Here is a 12,417-nt window from a genome sequence, read left to right on the forward strand (position 1 = left end):
CAGCTGACTGTTCCATCCTCCTACTCCCTGCTAGCTGCCCAGCTCAATCTCTTTAGTCTCACTGAGACTAAGCCTTAGGCAAAACTTGTAGTTAAAGATGTCCCTAGGAGTTCTATCTTTCCCAGAACATGGAGGGGCAGGAGGAGGGAAGTGGAGGAGGCACAGGGCTGTTTGCTTCTCCTTGCACTCTGAAGTCTCCCACCTGCCGGGATCCTATCTGCCCTTCCAGATCTAACTCCAAATCTAGGACTCTATGAGAGCCAGAGAAGGCTCTGGGGCTACATTCTTCCAGCCAGGGGAGCTCAGATCCATTGGTGTGAGTGATCAGGAAGGAACCAAAGGGGGAGAAGAGTAGCTGGCTGATCCTATTGGAAAGAACTGAGAACTGAGAAAAGGCCTTGAAGAAAAGATTTAGAAAAAGTAGGTGATCCTTTGCACCTAGAGTCCAGTGAATGGCAGGGATGCCATGTGGACAAGACTGTCCCCTGGAATCATTTCAGCTCTGGTGATCCTGAGTCTAGGCAGAGATTCTCACACTTCTGCTTCCTCCACTTCCTTCCTCTAAGAGATAACTCTTAGACGTGACTTCAGGCCAGCCCATGGCCCCTCATTATCTACCAGTGTCTCTTCTGCCCTATCAAGCCGCTCCTAGCCAGACACAGACACACGCACAAACACACACAGTATCCACCTTGAGTCCCATTTCAACACAGTTGCCTTCTAGAGCTTCCCTAAGGATGTTTAAAATTGGGTTTGAGTGAGGCCCTTGAAATTCCCAAGGAGAGGGTCTCCAGTGGAAGTTCAAGCCCTATTTAGGGGAGACTGGGGATCAGGGGGATAAGAGCTCCCTAATGTCTTGCTGGGCATCTCCTCTTGGAGGTCCTGTAGACCCCTTCAACTCAAAGTGTCCCAACCTAAGCATTCTCTTCTCCCTCCACAAGCCTGACTTCACCCTTTATACTCCATTTTAGTTGAAGGTATCCAAACTCCTAACTTAGGAGCCATTCTGGACCAGCACTGGGAGGATGGAAGCCTTCTATATCCACACTGCTCAGTGCGATAGCCGCCAGCCACAGGTGCTGCTGAGCACTTGAAATGTGGCTCGTGTGACCAAGGAATCAAGTTTTTTTATTTCAATAAATTAAATGTGGGTATCTAGCCACATGGGGACAGTGGACAGCACAGTCCAGTCTATACCTGTCTTGCCTCCTCCAGGCAGTTGCCGTGTTGCATGGGGTCGATCAGGAAGGGGTTTTCTAGAAGATGCGTATGTTGAATGAGGACAAGGACAGAGCAGAAGAGGAGCAAAGCCTGGACTGGATAGAAGGGGAGAGGATCAGCTGGGGAATGTGAAAGAGACACAGCTGCTATGGAGAGCAGATGGTGGCCAGCCGATGGAGGGACAGTGCTGTCCAGGTGTGGGTGGGGAGGTGCGTATTCGGTGGAGAGACCTTAATATCCATTCTGATTTGGGAGCTCCCACACAGGATGAGGGACAGTTGGGAGCTGCTGTCGGTTTCCCAGCAGAAGGAGGATGCAATCAGAACATGCCATGTATCCTAAAGACCTCTTCAGCTGTGTGCAGGATGAGGAAATGGGGGCCAGTGGTAGGAGATGGGGACCCTGCCCTATGGGGCTTCAGAGCCAGGCACACCTGGCTTGGCATCCCAATTCTGCCCTTTGCTATCTGTGGGCTTTACCCAGACTTTCCAGGCTTAGGCATCTGTATTTATAACAGATTTGCTATCTCAGGGATGCAATTAGATCACGCCTATCTCCAGCACACATTGGTACTCACCGTCACTTCTCTCCTCTTCCAACTTTCTGTTCCTGTCGTTTCTCACCAATGTTACTCCAATAACTCCCTCATTACCCTTTACCCATATGACAGCCTCCTTTCCCATCCTAAACTGTGCTTCAACCAATCCAGCCCACCTCAAGGAGGACATTCCTGGGTCCTGGGAGATGGCATCCTCTAGCCTAGCCATCCCCAGAGGTGTAGGTAGCCCAGATTGTTCCACCTGGATCCTTTCTTGTGCTGGGAGATGGAAGCTGTTGATGGAACCCTCCAGTTATGAGGCTGGGGATCCTAAAGGAGCAAGGAGGCTTGGCAAGCTGTCTCCACAGCAAAGTGTAGGGCAGAGGCCCAAACGGGCTGCCGCCACTGTCTAGAAGGGAGGCAGGACTGCGGGGATCAGCAGAAAACTCCTCAGGGGTGAAAAGGCCTATGGAAAATGAGGAGACGGGGGAGATGGTGTCCCTCTCCAAAGCCAACCTGAGGGGAGTGAGCCCCAGAGAGAGAATGACAAGGGGCAGGGCTGAGAAGGGGAGGAAACAAGGCTCCGGGCCTGTGACAGGGAGGAGAGGAAGGAGGGAGCCCCAGGACTTCCTGAACACACAGATGGCATCTCTGGGGTGATCTTGTGTTCAGGAACATTCCTTTCCTGATGCCCCCTGCGCTTACCTAGAGAACACATCTCACCAACATGTGAGGGCCTCCAGTGAGTCAGGGCTCCAGCCCACTCTGAAACCAGCCAGCCTTGCTGCCTTGCTGCAGCCCCCACCAGCCCCAGGCCCCTCTTCCTGCTAATGCTGAGTCCCCTTCTTCCACCGGTGCCTGCCGGGATCCGATCTGCCCTTCCAGATCCAACTTGCCTGTCCCTGCCCACGAACACTTCTCCGCTTGCCCCCTGGAGATGCTCACTCCTTCCTCAGGGGCATTCTGTCCCAATGCCCAGTGTGGTGAGGTTGACAGAGCTGCTCTCAGGTCCACCTTCCTTGCTCATTGCATGGCACGTCACCACGCCCCACTTGTTTCTGTGTTCCTTCCAGTCCCCTCTTAGTGCCCTGGTGTCTGGGGCTCAGAGGGTGCTTCCTCCCTGCTTGCTGAATCGTATCACCGGTAGCAGGGGTTTTTGCTGTAAGGTCATGTAAGGGACAGAGGACAGGAACCAGGCTATGCTGAGGTCGGGGAGGGAAACTGGGTGGCTGGGTCTAGTGGACCCGGGCAGGCAGACCTGGGTTCTTATCTTGGCTGAGCCATTTACTAGTTGCAGATCCCAGGTTGCTAAAACTATCTTAGCTTGATGGTATCATCCAGTGTCAGTAATGCTTATCTCTGGGTCATTGTAAGAATTAAACCTGATGCCCTGCCAGTCAGAGGGCAAGGCAGTTAATAAGCACTCAACACATTCATTTCTTGCAGTTCCTCCTAAATCAGAGGAATGTTTCTCTTGCAATAAGACATAGACAGTCCATCCTTTGGGAGCCTTTTGCAAGGATGCTCTTAGAAGCCTCTGCCCATTTCCCTTTGCCAATACACTCAGGAAAGGAAAGGGAGACTCTCCTTCAGTGCCTTGGTGTGGGCTGAGACACTGAAGCCCCCTGGAAAACACCTACGGATCAGGTCAGTTATAGAGCAAGGGCCAGCCCCACTAGCCGGTCACGCCTCCTCTACCCAGAGCCTGGGTGAGGTCTGTGCCGCCAGCTCTGGGAGAAAACCAACAAGGGACTTGTCTCCTCCAGGGCAGTGTCCTGCCTCTCTTGCCCCTCCCATGCTTTCCCCTGCCCTGGACACAGCACAGATCCTGGCCCCCCACATGACCCTCCCCACAACTTACACACTCCTGGGGGCAACAGGACAAAGTGTTGGGAGTTGGGCCTGATGAGGAAAATCCAGCAGGTGTAGACGGTCCAGCTTTGTCTCTGCACAGTCCATGGCCCCAGGCCCTGCCCTCCCATTCCTGGAATGGCACCACCTCCCCGCTTTCCGGATAGCCATCCTTCACTTCTTTCCTGTGCAGCTCTGACTCCCCCTGGCCCTGGGGTGCCAGAGAGGTGGCCCCCCTCCCTGGCCCCACGCGCAGCTCTGGGTGTCAGAAGCCAGGTGTGAATGTGGGAGAACGCCACACGCCAGTGGAGCGGTCATGCAGCACTTCCTATGAACCTGGGGCTGTCTCTGGCTCCGGTTGGGAGTCAGAGTTCTCTCCACATCCCTCCTTGCCATTCCCTCTCCTGCGCCTCTCTGGGCCTCTGCTCCAATGAGGCCTTATTTGCCAAGTAGCAGAACTGTGATGAGCGAGGAAGCAGGAAGCTGTTCCAACCAGGTACCCCCTTCCCACGTCCCCTCTAACCCCACAAAACCAGGGTAGGTCTCCCCACTCCAAAGATGGTCTGCTCTCCCTCCACCAGCCTCCTGCTTCCCCGTGCACCCCCAGAAACTAGTGTAGCAGAGCCAGGGCCACCTGGTTGGCAGGAGAGGACCCTCTAGCACACAGATGCCCAGACTGGCTTTCTCACTCCTAAAGCCCCACTAAGAACTGCTCTGTCCCCACCACCTACCCACTTGCTTCCTGGAGCAGCCCAGGTTCTGTTGACATGCACCCCAGGCTGTTACCCTACAGGTCTGGTCCAAAATAGGTATTCTTCCTCTTTTAAAAAAAATCTTCTGACCATCCTAGCGTCTTTCAGCTGCACTCAGCCTGGTCAGAAGCCTGGGCTGGAATGGACAATATAAGATGTAGACTCAGAAGATCTACCCTGAAAGGGAAACCACCCTTTCTGTATGAGAGGTTTCTGTTCTGTAAGTGGAGACGATAAGAATGCCCCTCACTCCAGGCTGTTAGGAGAAGAACATGCCATCAGGGAGGGCAAAGCCCGCAGACAGGGCCCTGTGCAGAGGTAGCACACTGAGCCCAGGTCCTGGGACCCAAGAGGACAGTGAGCCAGTGGGACCCAGAGAGGGTTGGGCCACCAGGTAAAAGGAGCTATGCAGTCCCTGGGGACAGGGATGTTTTGGGAAGGGATTCCAGATAGGAGGGGATGCTGGAAATGCCCCCAAAGCAGGCCAGGCCTCAGTGTTCCTAGTTGCAGGCAACTGGCTGTGCCTATGCTGAGACCACCTGGAAAGCAGGATCTGCAGCTGCTCCTTTCAGGGCCTCCTGCCCCAGCCACGCAGGAAGTAGTGGTCCATGCTGTGAGTCTTCCTGCCCCCACTGGTGCCCTACCTCATTGTTCAAGGCCAAGGCACACCAAGGCTGCTGTGTCACACGTCGTCTAGTAGAAGGGTGCCTTGGAAGTGCACAGCGTGTGCCTGTGCTTTGTCTGCCCTCCCTGGGCTCTGCCTTGGGGGAAACGGAGTCTTACATTGTTGTGATCCCACTAGACTGAACTCACGAAGGCAGGGCCGGTGACCATTCTTGACTGTTTTAATCCCAGCACCTCACCCAGGGCCTGAAGCACAAGAATTGCTCAATAAGTATTCCCTGAGGAAGACAGCAGATGGGTGGATGAAGCAATGCAATTTCTTAGCCTGCTGAACAACTCATCTTCTAATTCCCAGGACCCTTCCCCAGCCCAGGGCCATCTGAGAGTCCTTCAGGAGGAAGAATGAGGGCCTGAAGCCTTGAAGACTTGCAGTCACCTCTGGGTCTGCTCCTTTGTGACTGTGTGATTTCGGTTCCCATCTAAGATGACATGTGAAGTGCCCCACTGTGCCTGGCCCTTAGGTGGTGATCCTGGGCTGTGCTCTAGGAAAGGGCAGGGCAGGGGGCAAGGGTGCAGACTCTATCTGCTGTAAAGGCAAATGAATGATCCTTTGATTAAAAGGCACTCTACAGAGCGGCACAGGCACAGACAGAAACCTAGGGAAAGGCAAAGAGGAGTGAAAACCGGAGGCTTCCTTTCCACCCTGTCGTCAAGAGCAAGAGACCATCGTCAGGACCTCTCTGGAGAGAGTCAGAGCCTGGGCCACCCCCTTCCACCTTGTGTTCCCGTGTCGTGTCGGGTCCTACTCCTCCCATTTCTTTGCCCCTGAAGTGCTGAGAGGGGAGAGAGGGTGGAGCCCAGCCCTCCCCCTACCCACTCTAGCTGTCAATCTGCTGTCTGGCAGAAAGACATGAAGCCTCGTGACAACTGTGGGCAACTTTCCTCTGCCCCGCCTCCCGCCCCTGCCCTGCCCTCTTCCCCTCTGCTCCCTGTCAATGCTCTTCTCACTCTGCTCTGGGTCTCCCTTCCCTCCCTCCCTTTCTCTCTCCCTCCCTTCCTTCTTTCCTCTGCTTCTCTTTGTCATCTCTTCCAATCCTCACATCTGATAAGCTTGTATACCCTCATAAGATTCCTAATCGTGGGATGTACTTTTAAGCATCCATCTGGGTCAAGATCTTTCACAGAATTTGAGCATGGTATGTGTGCAATGGGGATGGGTTGGGTCCCTGGGGCTTCTAGCCCCCTTGGGGACCTGATGCTTTCCCCAGGAGATGGTCACTGAGTCATTGGTCTCCCTGAGTTAGACTAGGGACCTGTTTTGCTCACCTTCCAGAATCAGGGTGCTCCTGGGGACAGGAGCCTCACCCAGGGCTTAGCACTACCTTTAGGTTCAGGGAGAAGATCAAAGTCCATAATTAACTGTTCAGGGCAAGTTAAGTGCTCCAAACTTTGGTGCTAAAAATATTGTATTTAGCATGCAAATTACGCCCTGACAGCTCCCCAGAGCCTGAGCCCGTGGGTGCCAGCACCTTGTTTGTCATCACTGCAGTTATTCTCAAGGTGGTAAGAATATTCCTCCCTCACTGGGTTGATTTACACTTCATTTGTAGAAAGTCAAGTTTCTGTTGTCAGGGCAGTACCAAGTTGTGGCCCCAGAAGACTTGGAGCTAGGGACCCGCCTGGAGGCTGAGAGGAGGGAGAACTGTCCAGGCCGCAGTGGTCAGGGCCTTCCCTGCTTCTCCCAGCCTGCCCTAGAGGAAGGGGATCCTGACACGGGACAGAAGACAGGGCAAGGGACACAGGCAGACACAGGCAATGCCAGTACATCCGAGGCCACTTTTCCACAGAGCCTTCTCTTCCCTGGTGGGTGACAGGGCAAAGAATGGGTCCTTCAGAGGAAGCAGGAGCTGCAACAGGGGAGGTGGAGCAGTGGGGGCGACCTGGCTTCCCTTGATTTAGACCCTGCAGACACAGGGGTCTCGCTACACTTGAATGCCAAGCATGGAAATGGCGTTGCTCCCTTCTACCCAGGGGTCCTGGAAGGTGACTCGTCAAAGTTTTATTAGTTTGGTGCATGGATAGTGATGTTACAGAGTCTGGGGCCCAGGGGCTCTCCCAAGCTGCAGCTTCCCCTCCTTCCTCAGGGCAGGACCAGGCCAGGCCAAATGGTTTTCAGCAGCCTCTTAGCCATGGGCTCCTCTAAGGCAGAGGCAGTGGAAGGGAAGGGAAACAGGAGAGAGAAAAGGCCAGAAGGAATAGAAAAGGAAAGTGGTTTTGCGTCCGAGTGTGGCAGAGGCAGCCCCTCAAAGAACCTCTGACGTGCCCTAGCCCAGGCCCAGATAGAGTTCCAGGGCCTGACCTCCCCGCCAGGCCCCAGGCTGGCCAGTAAGTGCTGTGAGAAGGGATGCATTGCAGGGCCGTCAGAAGGCAGCAGGGCGGGCTAGGGCAAGGAGTTCCTCTCCCCATAGACCCTCCTGGGCCCTTCAAGATGAGGGTTCCTCTTCTCAGAGCATGTGGAAACCACTTGGGGAGCTGTAACGGGATGAGGCGGGTCTGGACTCGCCAGGAAAGTAGAGGTCCACATTGGGGTGTGGGAGGGAGCTATAAGGTTTTTGGCTTGGCAATCTCTGGGGTCCATCCTGCTGTCTGGTATTTACATGGGTCTCCCAGGACTGAAGTTGCCTGGCTCCTCGGCGAGAGAGCTTGCTTCCCTCCTGTGGGCCTTGCAGGGTGTGAACTGTTCATCTCCCCCTACCGCCTGCTCCACGCCAAGCCCCACAAACAGAGAAAACTGAGCCTCTGGGCCCTGACTCTGGCTCCAGCAACCCCAGAGCCCCAGAGGAAGGTCAAGGAAGGCGGCTGCATCTTTGGTGCCAAGGATAGGGGGCCTGGAGGTGGGAAGGGGGACTCTATGAGCTGCCCCTGAGCTGGGAGGCCCAGCCCCAGGGCTGGTACCATGCCCAGCTCACTAGCACTGCCCTGGCAGAGTGAGGGTGTGCGGGCAGTGAGGGGCACGGAGCCAAGCGAACACTGCAGGGCCTGCTGGGGTGAAGAGGAGACTGGTCCACCCGGGCCTTCCTGCCCACGGTTCGCAGGGGTGAGGCCGGCTGGCCTGGGCAGGGAGGCGGGAAGCAGGCTGCTGTGCGGGCGGGCAGCAGAGTCAGCAGTGGAGGATCTTCAGGAAGGCCTTGCGGAACTCAATGTTGAAGGTGGTGTAGATGATGGGGTTCACGGCGCTGTTGACATAGCCCAGCCACGTGAAGGCGCTGTACAGGACAGGCGGGATGTTGCAGTCACAGTGTATGTTCAGGATGTGTGTGATGAAGAAGGGCAGCCAGCAGATGATGAACACGCCTGGGGGAGAGGGCATGGTCAGGCTGGTCCCCAGGGCCAGGGAGGCACGGCTGGGAACAGCCGCACCCAGTGTGCGCGGGCACTTATGCCAAGACGGCGGGCTGTAGCCACAGCAGCACTGTAGGAGGAGTCCCGGTCTTGGATCCTAGACCTGCCTCTGACACCCATTTGCAGTGAAGGATCCCTTCAGCTCCTTCAGCCTCACTTTCCTCATTTGTCCCTTTCCCACCTCTTAGGAAAGGGTACATGGTTTAACAATAAATCCAAAAGGTTACCATCCTGACCCAGGTTAGCCAGTAGAAATGGAAATATCTGCTCTACTTCCAGGTCATCTTTGAGGGCTATAGACCAATGTCACTTAGTTCTTATAGCATCCTCATGAGGTACGTAAGAAAAACGCTCCCAACAACTCTGCAATATACCCAAGGTCGCTCACTCTTGAGCAGCGAAGCTGAGAGCTGAACTCCGGTCTATCCAGGTCCCCAAGTGATCTTGCTCCAGCCTTCTCCCAATTTCCCTAGTCTTGGTGGGTACACACTTGCTCATCCCTGCCTCGAACCACGCCCTCTCACCCAGGGCGGCCGCCTACCTGCTCTGCTCACCTAACTCAGGTGCACTTTTTCCAGGACCTCCTGCGCAGGTGTGACATTCAGCCTGGAAGCAGTGTGTACATGGAATGCCCTACAGGCACAGAAGGCGTCCCTGAAGACTGAACGGTGTCTGGGAAGAGTAGGGCCACAGGGCCGAGCCCCTGTGGACTGCAGCAGAGGGTCTGGCTCCAATCCCAGCCTACCACATCCCAGTCCCATGATCATGAGTGGTCCCACGGAAACAAGTGCCATCATTCATAAAAGAAGGGAGGTAACAGCTGCCCCACTCATGCCCCAAGATCATCAGGCAGTCAAAGGGGATTCAGGTGCTTCCTGGAAGACAGAGTCACAGGGGTCCCTCCTTTTCCCAGCCACCCATATCAGTCCACCTTTTGGGTTTTGACCTTTACCACGTGGTTTTCTAGACTTCTGTTGAAAAATCCTGCTTTGTGGACAGGGCTGCTTTTCATTTAGATTGGGGGCCACTCCCCAACATCCCTTTTATTTTTCACAGCTCTGGTCCCATGGAATCTTGCTTGAGGGAAGTGAACTGAATTTCCCAATTCCTCAACAAGAGCAATAGTAATAAAAACCGTAATAATGACACTTACATATGGATAGTGCTTTGTAGCTTAGAAAATGCTTTCACCAACGGATTGTCACGACAACCCTGAGAAGTAACCTACTCTAGAGATGGGGAATCTAGAGAGAGAAAGTGACTTTCCTGGGCACACAGACACATGAAGTTCTGGTGCCAGCATAATAGACTGATCAAATTCCCAGACTCTGGAGTCAGACTGCCTGAGTTCAAACCGCCGGTCCTCTTGGTCAGGTTTTATAACCATTCTAAACCTCTGTTTGCCCATCTGTAAAGTGAGCACAAGTACAGAACATACCTAATAGGGCTGTCTGTATGTCAATGGGCTTGGCCTGTGCCTGAGGAAACGCTAGCCCCATGATCCTGCAGCCATGGTTAGGAAGGACATGGCAGGGAATGGGACCTTTCGCAGACGGGGCTGTGGCCAGCAGCCAGGGCCGACTCACCGAGAACAATGGCGAGCATCTGAGTGGCTTTCTTCTCCTTCTGCTGGGAGAGCTTCCTACGGCTCATGGTCTTGAGGGAGGTCCGGGTTTTGCCATTGGGCATGGTCTGGATCTCAAAGATCTTGGCAATCTTGGGGTGGTTTTTGGCATGCCCGTTCTTCTCTGGTTTGGCGGGGCTGTCAGGAGTGCTGTGGAGACCGTGGTGGGACGGGTCGGGGAGAGTCAGCTGGTGGTGGCTGGGCGGGATGGGGCTGTACCGGGTCCTCTCGGGTGGGCTGGTGCTGGAGAGCATCTCCATCTCCAGCTCCTGGGCTCGCCGGGCAGCCTCCTGCACCAGAGGCAGAGGGCTCTGGGTAAAGCCGGACCAGTTTCCAGGCATCAGCCTCCCATCTCACTGGCCCCTCCCTTTCCCCCTCTGAAGACTCCTGCAGACACCACAGGGTCACCCTGCCAGGGAAGCAAGGATGTCACTGAGTCATGGGACCCAGGACCCATGGCAGCCCTGGCAGGATTGACCCTGTCCTTTTTCCCATGGCAATCCTCAAGCAGCCATAATACCCAACCTCTGTTCTGCCGGGGCTGAGTACCAGGGACTTATCTCTTATGGCCTGAGCAACACTTACTGTTAGCAAAGTGCCAGGTGCTGCACTGGCTGCTGGGGCCAAGAGCTGATGATGTTTGACCCTGCCTCCAGAAACTCATGTTCCAACTGCAAAGAGGGCAGCCACCCCTGTTCTCCCTGTCAAACAAGGGGCCCAGTGCCCCCACTTCATGGGTATCTGCACCTGCACACACACATGGGCTCCATATTCTTCTGGATAGACTGATCCAGGTGCCAAAGGGCTGACCCCCGGGGCCTCACATCTTCCCTGCCGGGGTGACCTAGAGGGCCCTGGCATGGATCCACTCATGACCTCCTGGGTTCTTCTGTAGGTTCTCCTGTTTGAGGCCTTGGAGGTATTAGTCTGAACTTCTGAAGTGCAGCTTCACTATGTGCCCAGGTGGCATAACTGGGCTGCTGCCTTGGTCCTGACTCTGAGGCTCTGTTTTGGCATCTGCCTCATAAACAGCTTCTTAGAGTCCTGTCCTTGCAGTGCAGGTGAAGGCAGGACACCTGACCTGGATTTTGTATGCGGCCCTCTGTGGGTTCTCTGGCCCTGTTCTCCATCCCTCTGGAGGATGGAATGCCTGCTGCTTGCATCCTGGTACAGCTACCACCTGGCAGAGGCGGGGGTCTGCTGTGCTTCTGCACCTGAGGGCTCTATGTACACAGACTGCTGCACCACCAGTCCCTGCAGTTGCTCTATTCCGTCCTCCCCCAGAACCTGCCCATCCATAAGGCAGCTCATGTCAGTGGAAAGAACACAGGTGTGGATTTCAGAGTCACACAGGTCTGGGCTTAGTGTCACCAACTCTTGAGATGGGTGAGTTGCCTAATCTCTCTGAGCCTGTTTCCTCTTCTGTCAACTGAAGATCGGTTCGATCAAAGAGACTTACCTCCCGGGGTCGAGGTGAGGATTTGATGAGATAATAGGGATATGGTAGATGTTTGAGAAATGCGAATAGCCATTATTATCATTTTTATTATGTTGGTATGGCCAACTGTTTTCTTGTACACATCCATGCCTTGCAGAACCAAGGTGTCTCACTCCATGCCTGCTTGGAGGTGTGCACAGTGAGTCTGCCTTCAGCTGAAGCAAGGTGGGGGTTTCTGGGGGTGCTTCTCCCATTGGCCAGCTTCTGAGGTCTCAGAACCATGGCCAGTGGGCTTCCTTAGGGACAGAAAGACCTGGCTCTGGGTCCCTGGCCTGAGCACTTACCACTCTCCGCCTGTTCACTGGGAAACTCCCATTAGACTTCATGATAACGGTGCAGAGTTTCATGTCCTCGGGGTGAGTACAGTTGCCCTGTGGAGTGAGCCAGCACATGGGTCACACAAGGTGGTGGGGATGGCGGGGGAGAGAAACCCAAAGTGCAGCAGTCCATGGAACTCAGACTGGGCAGAAGGGCTCAGAGATCAGTAGGGTGGGGGCCAGAGGAGGCAGCTGGGGCAAGGGAGAAGGCTGGAATGAGACAAACAGTGGTAGGTAGGACGAGGGACACAAGGACCTTGTTTTTTACGGAGCACCTGCTAAGGGCCTGGCACTGTGCTAGGCACACTCACATCCCTTCTCACATGGAATCCTCAAGACCACCCTGTGGGGCTGGTATTTTGATTCCCATTTAACGGATGAGGAAACAGGCTCAGAGAAGTTAAGCAACTTGCCTAAGGTCACTCAGCAAAAAAAGTGGCAGTGACAGGATCTGAACCCGATGTGTCTAACCCAAGAGCTCTTGTTCCTTCTGTGCCCACACACTGTCTTCCTTGTGAAGGACTGAGTGAAGGGGAGAATTCACAAGACATCAGGGGGAAAATGAAAGAGCAGCAGAGGAGAGGCATAGT

General features: G+C 54.6%; 1 protein-coding gene across 1 annotated transcript in view; it reads right to left on the bottom strand.

The window, feature by feature from the left end:
• Window positions 1-7,010: 7,010 nt before the first annotated feature.
• DRD2 (dopamine receptor D2) overlaps window positions 7,011-12,417 on the bottom strand; it is a 67,273-nt gene continuing 61,866 nt past the window's right edge. The window contains exons 6-8 of the mRNA XM_050758088.1: window positions 11,795-11,881; window positions 9,975-10,302; window positions 7,011-8,340 (exon numbers count right to left, since the gene is read on the bottom strand). Of these exons, the coding sequence (XP_050614045.1) occupies window positions 8,147-8,340; window positions 9,975-10,302; window positions 11,795-11,881 (609 nt within the window). The 3' untranslated portion in view covers window positions 7,011-8,146. The remainder of the gene's footprint in view (window positions 8,341-9,974; window positions 10,303-11,794; window positions 11,882-12,417) is intronic.

Source organism: Macaca thibetana, chromosome 14 (assembly GCF_024542745.1).
Source record: "Macaca thibetana thibetana isolate TM-01 chromosome 14, ASM2454274v1, whole genome shotgun sequence".
NCBI classification, from domain to species: domain Eukaryota; kingdom Metazoa; phylum Chordata; class Mammalia; order Primates; family Cercopithecidae; genus Macaca; species Macaca thibetana.